Source organism: Carcharhinus amblyrhynchos, chromosome 23 (genome assembly GCF_965287045.1).
Source record: "Carcharhinus amblyrhynchos chromosome 23, sCarAmb.v2.hapA, whole genome shotgun sequence".
In the NCBI taxonomy this organism is placed as follows: Eukaryota; Metazoa; Chordata; class Chondrichthyes; order Carcharhiniformes; family Carcharhinidae; genus Carcharhinus; species Carcharhinus amblyrhynchos.
Window position 1 is genome coordinate 42,824,154 of NC_137346.1, and position 15,712 is coordinate 42,839,865.

The window sequence follows — 15,712 nt, forward strand, 5'->3', positions numbered from 1 at the left end:
TCTGAGAAGAAGGTATAACTTCCAGTCCACAACACACTTGACTCCTAACTGCCTTCTAAAGTGCAAACCTAACAAACCACTCAGGTGTATCAAACTGTTCCGAGGAGAACCACCAGCAGGGTGGCAAGGAATGGGTAAAAATCAGCATCGCGAAAATGAATTACATAAGAACATAAGAAATAGGAGCAGGAGTAGGCCATCATTACTGATGAGGATCACACGGAATGTGCCTCGTCGAGTTACGCACAGTGACTATTTCGCTCTTTGGCGACGCATCGTTATTTATGCACAAGGAAAATATTCTTCTTATGTTCCAAGGAGATGAAGTTTCCCCAGGATGGGGTTGGGGCTGTGCTCCAGGATCAGTACAGACGCCACACAAGTCCAGGGCTAGTTGTACATTTCAACTTCTGCTATAAGCTGGGATGCTGGCTCAAACCGCACAGGTTTAACATCATAGAATTCGTTCACTGCAGAAGGAGGCCGTTTGGCCCATCCAGCCTGCACTGGCAACAATCCCACTCAGGCCCTATCCCTGTAACCTCACATATTCACCCTGCTAATCCCACTGACGCCAAGGGGTAATTTAGCATGACCAATCAACGTAACTAGCTTTGGACTGTGGGAGGAAGCCAGAGCGCCCGGAGGAAACCCACGCAGACACAGAGAGAATGTGCAAGCTCCACACAGACAGTGACTGCAGGTCGGAATCGAACCTGGGTCTTTGGCGCCATGAGGCAGCAGTGCTAACCACTGTGTCACCCCCCAACACCCTTCAGGCACACTAAGGCTTTTTCCTACTTAGTTCATTGGCCATTTTGTGCGAGGGAATTTGAATTGAGTCAGAGCAAATGCAAAGAGCAACGAGAAATGTTACAGTGCTCTCTCTCCCCTCTTAGATCTCCAAAACCTTGATGCACAAAAACAGCACGGATACTGTTTACAAGGTGCGCTACACCAACCCTTCTGGTCGCCTCACTATAGGAAGGATGTAGAAGCTATTGAAAGGGTACAGAGGAGGTTTACAAGGATGTTGCCTGGATTGGGTGACATGCCTTATGAGGATAGGTTGAGGGAGCTGGGACTCTTCTCCCTGGAGAGACGAAGGTTGAGAGGTGACCTAATAGAGGTTTATAAAATGTTGAGAGGAAATAGATAGGGTGGATTCTCAGAGGCTATTTCCCCGGGTTGAAATGGTCGCTACGAGAGGACACAGATTTAAGGTGCGGGGGGGCAAGTACAGAGGAGATGTCAGGGGTAAGTTTTTCCACTCAGAGGGTGGTGAGTGAATGGAATCGTCTGCTGTCAGTGGTGGTGGAGGTGAACTCGCTGGGGTCTTTTAAAAGACTTCTGGATGAGTATATAGGATTTAATGGGATTGGGGGTTATAGATAGGTCAATGGATTGGTAGGTATTGATGTGATCGGCGCAACTCGTGGGCCGAAGGGCCTGTTTGTGCTGTAGTGTTCTATGTTCTATGTTCTAACCTGACAAAAGGAGTCACACGGGTTCGATACGTTAGCTCTTTCTCACAGATGCTGCCCAAACTGCTGAGTTTTTCCAGCATTTGCTGTATTAATTTCCACCAGTATTCTGCTTTCTAGGAACTAGGAGCAGGAGTAGGCCATTGGCCTCTTGAGCTTGCTCTGCCGTTCAATAAGATCACGGCTGATCTTTGCGCGGATGGAGCTCCACTTATCTGCCTGCTCACCATAACCCTTAATTTTTCTACAGTTCAGAACTCTATCTATCTTTGCCTTAAAAGCATTCAATGCCTCAACTAGGCAGAGAATTCCACAGATTCACAACCCTTTGGGTGAAGAAATTCCTCCTCAACTCAGTCTGAAATCTGCTCCCCTTTATTTTGAGGGCACGTCCTTTAGTTTTAGTTTCAGAAACAACTTCCCTGCTTCTATCTTATCGATTCCTTTCATAATCTTATATCTTATTTTTGTGTTCAGGATCATCTAGGTACAGAGAGAGCCAGTTTTAAATAACGACCAGTTGCTTGTAACGCGAGCCACACAGACTAACAAGAGACAGATCAGTATTTAAGTTGGCTTTTGCAGAAATGTTTGTTAAGAATGGAAGTAAAAATATTCCCAAGGGTGTAAGGTGTACTTGAATTGTCCTTGAGCACCTCATGCTTGGTGGATGACTTGTTAAAAGACACCGTTATATATCCTTCCCATGCCCACCAGGGCTGCTGCCCCCTTCATGCATTGTCCTGACGTTCTGCTCCAATAACTGGTGCCATAAAGAGGGCAAAGGATGGAGGCAAAATGAATGGCACACTTGCCCGCGGTAGGAGTTACAAAGTCTTAGAGAAGTATTACATGAATTCTCTCTCCGCTGCAGCACAGTGCGGGAGGCGGAGTGACACGGAAGAGTCAGAATTCATGAAGAACTTTCGAAGCCTTAGTCGCCACTGGGATGTAGGAAACGAGGCAGCAAAATTGTGCACAGCAAGCTCCCACAAACAACAAGCAGGTACAGAGGAGACGTCAGGGGTACGTTTTTTCACTCAGAGGGTGGTGGGTGGGTGGAATCGGCTGCCATCGATGGTGGTGGAGGCCAACTCGTTTTAAGAGACTTCTGGATGAGTACATGGGATTTAATGGGATTGAGGGTTATAGGTAGGCCTGGTAGGTCGGGATATGATCGGTGCAACTCGTGGGCTGAAGGGCCTGTTTGTGCTGTGGTGTTCTATGTTGTAACAACGACTAAATGGTTTGGTTTGGTTGAGGAATGAACGTTGGCCCAGACACCTGGAATAACTCCCCCTTTTTCTTCGGAATAGCGCCATGTGACCGTTTATATCCACGTTTTAACATAGAAACTACAAGCAGGAGTAGGCCATTTGGCCCTTCGAGTCTCTTCTGCCGCTCATTTTGATCAAAACTAATCATCGAATTCAATGTCCTGATCCCCCCACCCCACCCCTCACCCCTCCTCCCAGATCCCTTTAGCCCCAAGAGCTATATTTAGCATCTTGTCTGACAGATGCGCCTCTGGCAGTGCGGCACTCCCTCAGTGATGGAGTGGGAACCCACGATTTTCTGACTCAGTGCTGAGCCACCGCTGCCACATAAACACAAGCCATCTCCCTTTCCCTCTGTTTGTTCCACCAAGCAACCTTGGGCGACAATATTCCATTCCTCTCTCCAGTAAGCAACTTCCTTACACTTCCGCAAACACAATTCAATGGAGGTTGAGTATTGTGTGGCTGGAGTGCAGGAACTGTTTCTGAAATTACTCATTCCCCTCACAGCCCCGTTGTAACTGACGCCACAGTCCTGTCTACATGGCCTGGCATCAAGCAGAGTGCAAAGACAAAAACAGGAACATCACATATTGTCGCAAAAGGCACTTACTTAGCGTCATCGACTCGACTGGGAAATGCTGACGCCTCAGTTGGGACTTTGTTGTCTATTTATTGATCTCCTGCTTAATATTAATCCAATATCTAAGTGATAGATCCCATGTGAAGGAGTAAAGAGCAAAGGATTTCATGTGATCACCAGTTTATTGTCATCCCATAGAAACCCTACAGTGCAGAAAGAGTCTGCACCAACCACAATCCCACCCAGACCCTATCCCCATAACCCCATGCATTTACCCTAGCTACTCCCCCTGACACTAAGGGGCAATTTAGACTCATAGAAGACTCATAGAAACCCTACAGTGCAGAAAGAGGCCCTTCGGCCCATCGAGTCTGCACCGAACACAATCCCACCCAGGCCCTACCCCCATATCCCTACATATTATACCCAATAATCCCTCTAACCTACACATCCCTGGACACTAAGGGGCAATTTCTTAGCATGGCCAATCAACCTAACCCGCACATCTTTGGACTGTGGGAGGAAAGTGGAGCACCCGGAGGAAACCCACGCAGACACGGGGAGAATGTGCAGACTCCGCACTGACAGTGACCCGAGCCGGGAATCGAACCCGGGGTCGCCGCGAGGCAGCAGTGCCATCCACTGTGCCACCAATCTTTTCTCACTACTTCTCCATTTTTACCCCTTCACCTCCAGGACTGGGATCCCTTCCCCAAGTGGCTAATTTTCACCAGTGAAGCCCATTCCTGTCCCCACCACCACTGATCACGTGTATTGTCTCCAGGACACGAGAGGCTGATTTCTCCCATCCTGGGGGCTGACCCCATTTGGCAGCGACTGAGCCAACACTCCGAACCCCGTCAACTAATTCATCACAAAACTGGACAGCAAACTGAACCCTTGCTGACGTACAGTTTCACACCGGGCTGTGTATTTGATTGAGTGTCACAGACACTGATTCACGATCACCTTAAGCAGCTTTCAATTAAATCGAAGGGCTGCGGGGGGGCTGTGGATGTCTGAAAACGCATCTTGCTGGCAGCCACCGAATGTATTACTGCTTTCGTACAAAAAAAACCCCATATGCATCATTTTCTCATTCATTTGTAAAGGCTCACACTGTCAGTAACGCAAGCATTCTCACTCAGAGACAGATACACACTCACCAGCCTGATTACTATCAGAGATTTCTGACATTTTTCACAGGTACTCATAGCAATGGCTATTGAGCTTAAAAAGACAAAGAATTATGGCCATTCTCTGTGTCCAGTTGGTCTGCTTCCAGACTTGAAGCATTGAGTGGTCGGTGTTACTGGTCCTTTACAATCGATCCATTGTTGAGTAGATTTCACCTGCGCCGTATTGTTAGATGACATTTTTCAGATCAAACTGACTTTAACTAAATGGATATTGCAGAGAGAGAGAGAGGTGGGGGGGGGGGACAGAAATGTAATTAACCCCTTACCCCTCTGCCATATACATTGAAACCCACTCCTCAACTGTGAAATATACAACTAACCCCCTCCTCAACTGTGAAATATACAACTAACCCCTCCTCAACTGTGAAATATACAACTAACCCCCTCCTCAACTGTGAAATATACAACTAACCCCTCCTCAACTGTGAAATATACAACTAACCCCCTCTTCAACTGTGAAATATACAACTAAGCCCCTCCTCAACTGTGAAATATACAACTAACCCCCTCCTCAACTGTGAAATGTACAATTAACTCCATCCCCAATTGTGTAATATACAATTAATGCCCCTCTCCATTGCAAAATATACAATTAACCCCCTCCCGACCTGTGAAATATACAACTAACCCCCTCCCCACCTGTGAAATATACAATTAGCTCCATCCCCAATTGTGTAATATACAATTAATGCCCCTCTCCATTGCAAAATATACAATTAACCCCTTCCTCACCTGTGAAATATACAACTAACCCCCTCCCCAACTGTGAAATATACAACTAACCCCCTCCCCACCTGTGAAATATACAACTAACCTCCTCCCCACCTGTGAAATATACAACTAACCCCCTCCCCACCTGTGAAATATACAACTAACCCCCTCCCCACCTGTGAAATATACAACTAACCCCACCCCACCTGTGAAATATACAACTATCCCCTCCCCACCTGTGAAATATACAACTAACCCCCTCCCCACTGTGAAATATACAATTAACTCCTCCCCATCTGTGTAATATACAATTAATGCGCCTCCCCATTGCAAAATATACAACTAAACCCCTCCCCGCTGTGAACTATACAATTAAACCCTTCCCCATCTGTGAAATGTACAATTGGATGAACACCCTCAGTACATTAACGATTACTCAGCCGCCTATATTTTAACAGCTTATTATTGCGATGCTTGGCAACAGAAAGTAGGACAGTTCGTTTCAGGTTGGACCAGTTTGGGACACAGGTGCATTTTTCATCTGCACTCTTCCTTCTTACAAAAAGCAATTTAATGAAGGATGATGAGTAATATTTCTCACCCTTACCAACCACTCCCCCAAAAATACTCATTTCGCCCTCTGTGTAGATCCACTAATATCCCTTCAAAGGTGAAGCTGATGACTTTTTTGATTGGATAACCAATTCCAGCGGTTTGTACTGCGGTGTAGCTGCTTGAATAATGGTTCAGGTATCTCACATTTCCTTGTGCAGGGGATGTGACTCTAATGCCAACAGATGTTGACAATGCATTTCATAGTTTTTGCTTCAGGTTGTTTCGGCTGATAGGAGCAGAACCCTTCAACCTGTCCAAATAGGTTTGGTTTCTGTAGAGACAGTGTCAGTGTTGAACTGATTCAAGGCGCAGATCCTGTCACACACTCACTAATCTCCAGCTGCCAAAAGTGTCTGCGTCAGTCTTATTTTCAATACGACCAGAATACAAGAAGCACAGAAAAGTATGGATTCGGATTCTGTAGGAACAGATCGTGTCATGATGCACCCCGTTAGGTAGACTTTATTCCTCAACCTCCAGCATGGTAGCACGGTGGTTAGCACTGCTGCTTCACAACCCCAAGGATCTGGGTTCGGTTCCTGTGCTCGGGTCACTGTCTGTGTGGGTTTCCTTCCAAAGATGTGTGGGTTAGGTTGATTGGCCATGCTTAAAAATTGCCCCTTAGAGTGGTGAGATGTGTAGGTTAGAGGGAATAGCAGGTAGATATGGGCCTGGGTGGGTTTATGGTCGGTGCAGACTCGATGCCCTGTTTCTGCACTGTAGGATTGAAAAAGTATTTTATATTGTAGGTTGCTGGGACTGTCAGCTGCTAATGGTGGCACACTGGTTTGCACTGCTGCCTCACAGTGCCAGGGTTCGATTCCCAGCTTGGGTCACTGTCTGTGCTGAGTCTCCACGTTCTCCCTGTGTGTGTTTCCTCCCACCAAAGACATGTGGGCTAGGTGCATTGGCCTTGCTAACTCACTCCTTAGTGTCAGGAGGACTAGCACAGGGCTGTGGGGATAGGGCCTGGGTGGGATTATGGTCAGTGCAGACTCAATGAGCCATATAGCCTCCTTCTGCACTGTAGGGATTCTCTGAATCTAATATTGCAGTGTGGGTAAGAGAAGATCTGGAAACTTACTGAAGGATGAGGAATCAATCTCCTCAATCAAGGAGAATTAAGGGTAGAGAATGAAAATCATAGTATCATAGACCCTACAGAGGCCCTTCAGTTCATCGAGTCTGTACCGACCACAATCCCACCCAGGCCCTACCCCCATATCCCGACACATTTTACCCACTAATCCCTCTAACCTAAGCATCTCAGGACAGTAAGGGGCAATTTCTGAGCACGGCCAATCAACCTAACCCGCACATCTTTGGACTGTGGGAGGAAACCGGAGCACCCGGAGGAAACCCACGCAGACACGGGGAGAATGTGCACCCATGAGGAAACCCACCCATTGTGAAATCAAGAGAGTGAAAGAAAAGGCTAAATTAAGACAGATGTTATGGAAAGTGAAAGGAATTATATTTTAAAAAAACCTTTAGGTACAATTTTCTACCTGCAAGTAGCTCCCAGTTTCAATTGTTCCCTTTCTGGGCTGGAGAGGGTTAATGAGATTGCAGGAAAATAAAGTTCCATATTCATAGAATCACTAAAGTGCAAGAGGAGGCCATTCAGCCCATCGAGCTTGCGCCAACAACGATCCCGCCCAGGCCGTATCCTTGTAACCCCAAATATTTACCCTGATAATCCCCCTAACACTAAGGGACAATTTTTAGCACGGCCAATTAACCTAACCTGCACATCTTTGGGAGGAAACCAGAGCACCTGGAGGAAACCCACGCAGACACGGGGAGAATGTGCAAACTCCGCATAGACCAGGGCGGGGAATCGAACTCAGGACCCTGGAGATGTGAGGCACCAATGCTAACCACTGTGCCACCTAGTAAAAAGATACTTAAGCAATGGTGCTGAAATTCAACAATTCATGACAAATGCAAGGTTGTCAAAGGGATGAGATACTCAGACCAAGGCAAATTCTTCCACAACTTGCAGCAGCTGTGTAATTCCCAGAGTGCTGCATAATTTGCATGTTATTAATGGTGTTTCCATTAAACTTGAGGATTTTTTCGGGTCACACATTCTGAGCAATGGGAGAGTAATATGTTCCCCTCGGATGGGTAGGCTTCTCATTGGGGTATGAGTTATATAACTTATTCAGATGGGAAGGATTTTTACTAAGTAAATAAATTTACTAAATAAGAGTAATTGCCTCTAAATGGGTTTAAACCTCAGCACATCCTGCAACACAGCACAGTCACTTAAGTATTGGACAGGGAAATGTATACGCATGTTATTTATATGGACTTGGTAGGGTGGTCAGCACTGCTGCCTCACAGTGCCAGGGACCCGCATTCGATTCCCAGTTTGGGGGCCTGTGTGGAGTCTGCACATTCCCCTCGTGTCTACGTGGGTTTCCTCTGGGTGCTCCAGTTTCCTCCCACAGTCTAAAAGACGTGCTGGTTGGGTGTATTGACCACGCGTCGGTGTACCCGAACGGGCGCCGGAGTGTGGCAACTAGGGGATTTTCACAGTAACTTCATTGCAGTGTTAATGTAAGCTTACTTGTGACAATGATAACTAAACTTGAAACAACACGGGCACACAGAAACTGGTCTTAAAGGGGATGGTGGTAAGATAGTTTACAATTCCCTCAGGGCATGTGTGTTGTGGTGGCAAAGTAGGCATTTACATGCTTGTCGCAGTCTGCAGCTAGAGATAGTGATGGGAGAGGTTGCAATTTCTTTCTGTCTGATCTCTCCCACTTGAACCACTGGCGAGCATTGGAAAGATCGATGCTCAAACTGCTTGGCCACGATGTGGACACACCTTCCCTGGCCATGAAATCCTGGATTGGGACTTGAACCCAGACCTTCTGACTCAAGAGGCTACCCACTGCGCCAATAAGATTCCCCCATTTAGGTACGTTCGTTCAGATGAAATAACCAGTAGCAAATATTTAGTGGTGCCAGTTTCCAGTTTAGGATGGCAGTGTTTTCTTTATTCATTCATGAGACACGGGTGCCACTGGCTGGCCAGCATTTATTGCCCATCCTGAGGACAGTTGAGAGTCAACTGCGGCTCTGTTTCACATTTGGCCAGACCAGGTAAGGATGGCAGATTTCCTTCGCTGAAGGACATTGGTGAACCAGTGATGGGTTTTTTTCTGACAACTGGCAATGGTTACCAAGAGATTCTTAATTCCAGATAATTTTTTATTGAATTCAAATTCCACCATCTGCTTTAGTGGGATTTGAAACTTGGTCCTCAAAGCATTAGCCGGGTTTCTGGATTAATAGCCTAGCGATAATACCACTAGGCTAACACCTCCCCTAGCTGAGAGCTACTGATGGTAATGTATTACTTCTCAAAGTATATTTTGTATCTATTAAATATAGTATAAATAACATAAACACATTCCAGTTTCTATAATTAATTGGAAAAGATGCCGAGATGAAGAAATCCATCCTGTCCACCTTATCCACGTTTTAATACTGGCCCCAAGGAACCAACCCTCCTAAACAGAAATCATTAGTACTTTTTTTTTACACAAATGTAAACACTTGGGCACAGACTGAGCTTGACAAAGAAGGCCATTAGCTTTATGGATCACCTGTAGGGCTTTTTTGTAAGAACAAAATAAAAATTACTGAATGGAAACAGAAATGACAGGAGCAAAGTACTTAGCAGTCAGTGGCCAGACCATAATATTTACTCTCCTTTTATAACCATGTCAATGTCTGTTCCATTGCTACTGGGAGTTGGCTGAAGCTGGAGGGTCTAATGGGAGATGTCTCCTAAACCAGAACCTGATTACAGGCAAGAACTGAAATGGATTCCAATGAAACATTTATGGACTAGTGACGCATACATGGTGGCTTAGAATCATAGAATGCTACAGTGCAGAAGGAGGCCATTCAGCCCATTGAGTCTGCACCGACCACAATCCACCCAGCTCCTACCCCCATAACTCCACATATGTAAGAACATAAGAAATAGGAGCAGGAGTAGGCCATCTAGCCCTTCGAGCCTGCCCCGCCATTCAATAAGATCATGGCTGATCTGAAGTGGATCAGTTCCACTTTCCCGCTTTCTCCCCATAACCCTTAATTCCCTTGTCTGTCAAAAACCTATCTACCCGTGTCTTAAATATATTCAGCGAGGCAGCCTCCACCACTTCAACAGGCAGAGATTCACCACCCTTTGAGTGAAGAAGTTTCTCCTCAACTCTGATCTAAACTGCCCCCCCCCCCTTATCTTGAAGCTGTGCCCTCTTGTCCTGCTATCCTTTCTAAGCGGGAAGAATCTCTCTACCTCTACCCTATGTATTCCCTTCATTATCTTATACGTCTCTATAAGATCCCCCCTCAGCCTTCTAAACTCCAATGAGTACAGACCTAGTCTATTTAGTCTCTCTTCATAGTCCAACCCCCTCATCTCCAGTATCAGCCTAGTGAACCTCCTCTGCACTCCCTCCAAGACCAAAATATCCTCGCGCAAGTACAGCGACCAAAACTGCACACAGTACTCCAGCTGCGGCCTCACCAGTACCCTGTACAGTTGCAGCAAGATCTCCCTGCTTTTATATTCTATCCCCCTTGCTATAAAGGCCAGCATCCCATTCACCTTCTTGATCACCTGCTGCACCTGCAGACTGGGTTTTTGCGACTCATGCACAAGGACCCCCAGGTCCCTCTGCACCGTAGCATGCTGCAGCTTTTCGCCCTTTAAATAATAATCCCTCCTACTATTATTCCTGCCAAAGTGGATAACCTCACACTTGCTAACATTATACTCCATCTGCCAGGTCCTCGCCCACTCGCTCAGCCTATCCAGATCCCTCTGCAGACTTTCCACACCCTCCATGCAATTTGCTTTTCCACTCATCTTTGTGTCATCAGCAAATTTTGTCACCCTACACTCAGCCCCCTCCTCCAGATCATCTATATAAACGGTAAATGTACCCTAGCTAGTCCCACTGACACTAAGAGGCAATTTAGCATGGCAAATCCACCTAACCCACACATCTTTGGACAGTGGGAGGAAACTGGAGCACCTGTAGGAAACCCATGTGGACACGGTGCAAACTCCACACCAACAGTGACCCCAAGCCGGGAATCGAAGCTGGGTCGCTGGTGCTGTGAGGCAGCAGTGTTAATCACTGTGCTACCGTGCTGCCCCCACTTAAAGGGGCTTTGTATGACTGCCCCACTGCAACCTGGGCTGAAGCACTCTCACTTGTTCAGGTGACTGGCACCGTGAACAAGTAACTTCTTGGACTAGCACTGCCTGGGGGCATCTGTCCTATAACAGTTCCCCTTAAACATTATGTTTTGCTGAATCCATAAATTGACTTGAAATGGGGGTATGATCTTGTGAATGGGTGTGTATGCGTGTGAGTGTGTATGCGTGTGAGTGTGTATGCGTGTGAGTGTGTATGTGTGTGTGTGTGTTGGGGGGTAGGTGGGTGGGCAACAGGGCATCTCCAAGAAACTCACACTAGTTAAGGAAAGGGGCAGACACAAAATGAGTAGAACAACAGGGGTGTTTGGACCATCAAATAAGGGAAATTATCTCCTTACAGTACCCAGTACTATCTATGTATAGTGTGTTGTTTGTAAAGAAACTATTATAAAGACACATATATACACTATTGTATAGTATTTTGTATGTAAACATCCCCTAACTATTGTAAACATACACATGTACACACTAATGCATGCAGTGTTTTTCATTAATAAATATACACGTTATTGTGAAGATGTACACAAAAGTACAATGTTTCATTAATAAAGACACACACTAACTATTGCAAAGACACACAAACACACAAATCTGCAGTGTTTCATTAATAGACACACACACAAATGTACAGTGTTTCATTAATAGACACACACACACTAATGCACAGTGTTTCATTAATAGACACAAACTAATGTACAGTGTTTCATTAATAGACACACACACTAATGTACAGTGTTTCATTAATAGACACACACTAATGTACAGTGTTTCATTAATAGACACACACACTAATGTACAGTGTTTCATTAATAGACACACACACACTAATGCAGTGTTTCATTAATAGACACACATTAATGCACAGTGTTTCATTAATAGACACACACACACTAATGCACAGTGTTTCATTAATACACACACACACACTAATGTACAGTGTTTCATTAGTAAAGATACATACTAACTATTATAAACAGGCACACACTTACATATCAATGTACCAGTGTTTCATTAATAAACACTGCCTATTGCAAAGACACTAGTTACACACTATTGTAAGGTATTTCGTGTGTAAAGATGCACATTAACTATTGTAAAGACATTAGTTATGTTTTACCAGAATATATTGCCTGTTTAAGAACAGGTGTACATGTTTCCCTCTGCCCGTCCCGGGGAATCTCTCTGTATGCCTTACCTGCCACTGTGTACCGGTCCATATAATTGACCACATATCCGAAGCTCAGCACTCCAGCCGCGATGTGGGGGCGCAGGCGGTAGAGAGCCCGGAATTTCTCCGCGGGGCTGCAGGGAGCATCAGCGGCGGTGCTGGTATCGCTCAGAGTCTGGATCTCCTCCGAGGAGACAGAGCCCGAGAGCGGGCAGTCCGAGGTGTCCTTCTCCACACACATTTCCCCAAGGCAGAGCTGGCACCAGCGAGTGTCTCAGTGTGCTACTGAAGCGAGGATCGAGCGGCCGGGAGACACACTCATTCAGGGTGGAGATTAAACTGGACAAGCCCCTCCTTAAACAAACACCGCACAGCATGCAGCCTCTGCCCCGATAAACAAATTGTCACTAATCCCTTTCACCCTCCCATTCTCCGGAAGATGAGCATCCGACAGCATTCTCCAACCGCCCTCTCTCCCTCCCACCAACACAACTGAGACTCAAGTTCTGCACTGAGCGATCCTCTGACTTTCTCCTGATTTAAAATGGTGTTTCCCTCCCCGCTATAGCGTGAAATCCGCTTCAGCTACACGCATTCCGTATGCTTGGTGGGACCCACCAACTCTTAAATGAGCTCTTGTGAAAACAAACCCCAAACCCCTCTGTGGAAATAAAACCCAAACCTCTCTGTGTAAATAAACCCTAACCCCCTCTGTGTAAATAAACCCCAAACCTCTCTGTGTAAATAAAACCCACACCTCTCTGTATAAATAAAACCCAAACCTCTCTGTATAAATAAAATCCAAACCTCTCTGTGTAAATAAAATCCAAACCTCTCTGTGTAAATAAACCCCAAACCCCTCTGTGTAAATAAACCCCAAACCCCTCTGTGTAAATAAACCCTAACCCCCTCTGTGTAAATAAACCCCAAACCCCTCTGTGTAAATAAAACCCAAACCTCTCTGTGTAAATAAAACCCAAACCTCTCTGTATAAATAAAACCCAAACCTCTCTGTATAAATAAACCCTAAACCCCTCTGTGTAAATAAAACCCAAACCTCTCTGTGTAAATAAACCCTAAACCTCTCTGTGTAAATAAACCCTAAACCCCTCTGTGTAAATAAAACCCAAACCTCTCTGTGTAAATAAACCCTAACCCCCTCTGTGTAAATAAACCCTAAACATCTCTGTGTAAATAAACCCTAAACCTCTCTGTGTAAATAAACCCTAAACCTCTCTGTGTAAATAAACCCTAAACCTCTCTGTGTAAATAATACCCAAACCTCTCTGTATAAATAAAACCCAAACCTCTCTGTGTAAATAAACCCTAAACCTCTCTGTGTAAATAAAGCCCAAACCTCTCTGTGTAAATAAACCCTAAACCTTTCTGTACAATTAAACCCAAACCTCTCTGTATAAATAAACTCTGAACCCCTCTGTACGAATAAAACCCAAACCCTTTCTGTACAAACAAATCCTAAACCCCCCCGTACAAATAAAACCCAAACCTCTCTGTATAAACAAACTCTGAACCCCCTATAAAAATAATCCCTAAACCCCTCTGCACAAATAAACCCCCAAAGACTTTTGTATAAACAAACCTTAAACCCCCCCCGTGTAAATAAACCCTAAACCCCTTTGTACAAATAAACCTTTGTCCCCTCTGTATAAATAAACCGTAATCCCCTCTGTATAAGTAAACCCTAAACCCCTCTGTATAAATAAACCCTAAACCTCTCTGTATAAATAAACACTAAACCCCTCTGTATAAATAAAACCCAAACCTCTCTGTACAAACAAATTCTGAACCCCTCTGTACAAATAAAACCTAAACCCCTTTGCACAAGTAAACCCCCAAAGACCTCTGTATAAATAAACCTAAACCTCTCTGTATAAATAAACCCTAAACCTCTCTGTATAAATACACCCTAAACCCCTCTGTATAAATAAACCCTAAACCTGTCTGTATAAATAAACCCTAAACCTCTCTGTATAAATACAACCTAAAACCCTTTATATAAATAAACCCTAAACCCTTCTGTATAAATAAACCCTAACGCCCTTTATATTAATAAACACTAAAACTCTCTGTTTAAATAAACCCTAAACCCCTGTGTATAAATAAATCCTAAATCTCCCTGTATAAATAAACGCCCAAATCTCTTTCTAAATAAACCTTAAATCCCTGTGTATAAGTAAACCCTAAACCTCTCTGTATGAATGAACCTTATTCAGCACTGTGAAAGGTGTTGGGTATAACTCGAGAATCGATAGACATTTATCTCCCTGAGTGTTTTGAGAACCTCCCTCGATCCTGCCGCCTTTGATATTTAATTTGAAACCGTCAACAATCTGACTGTCTGCGGAGATAGAGATTTCGGAGTTGAAACTATTTGTTTTAAAACACACTCAGACATAAACATATTTCATTACAGATGTAGTTTATTGAAACTACAGTAGATAAATACATTGGCGATTTCCGGTTAAGAAACATATTTTTACTCATGTTTCCTCGTGAGTTTAGCGAGTGTGAGGATTGCTGAGAATAACACTGCCTTTTCCATCGGGAACTGGAGCGAAAGCCTGTCTTTGAAATATTGAAAGGAGGTGTTAGAGTTATCTGCTGCTGATTGTCGCAGCTTTTTAATATCTAATTTGTTAAAAACCCGCATTTTCTAAACGCTTGGCTCTGAGTCTCAAGTTTGAGCCCAGAGATTTGGTCACATCCACCCAGGCTGATATTTCAGTGCGGTACTGCAGGGAGTGCTGCACTGTCAGAGGTGTCACACCCAAGGCCAGATCTGCGGATTTCACAGCATGGGAGTGCCACAGTTTCAACAATGTCACTGAAACAAAATATTTGGCCATTTATAGATCAGAGAAAGAGGTCATTAGGCCCATCAAGTTTGCACCAACTGCAGTCCCACCCAAGCCCTATTCCCCTAACCCCCCCCCCAATATTACCCTGCTAATCCCCCTGACATGAGGGTCAATTTAGCATAGCCAATCAACCTAACCCACAGATTTGGGCAGTGGGATGAAACTGGAGCACCCAGAGGAAATTCACAGGGACACAGGGGAGAATGTGCACACTCCACACAGACAGTGGCTGGAATCTGAATGCTAACCCCTGTGTCACCCATGTCAAACCAACAGTCTTTGTAAATCAAGCGTTTAGAAAATGCGGATTTTTTTTAGAAAATTGGACATTAAAAAGCTGCGACAATCAGTAGGAGATACCTTTAACCTCTCCTTTCAATATTTCAGAGATAGGTGTCTGCCTTTCACTGTAGTTTCTGCCCGAGGAAAATGAGTGAAAAAATGTTTCTTGATCAGAAGTTGCGGGATCTTGCTGTGCACTGACCGGATGCCATGTTTCCTACACTACACCAGAGGCTCCACTTCTAGATGTATTTCATTGG

General features: G+C 44.8%; 1 protein-coding gene across 1 annotated transcript in view; it reads right to left on the reverse strand.

Annotated features, from left to right (window-relative positions):
- The window catches only part of LOC145357234 (sphingosine-1-phosphate transporter SPNS2-like), a 115,782-nt gene extending 103,009 nt beyond the window's left edge, over window positions 1–12,773 (reverse strand). The window contains exon 1 of the mRNA XM_080210397.1: window positions 12,319–12,773. Coding sequence (XP_080066523.1) covers window positions 12,319–12,532 — 214 coding nt within the window. The 5' untranslated portion in view covers window positions 12,533–12,773. The remainder of the gene's footprint in view (window positions 1–12,318) is intronic.
- Between the last annotated feature and the right edge of the window lie 2,939 nt (window positions 12,774–15,712).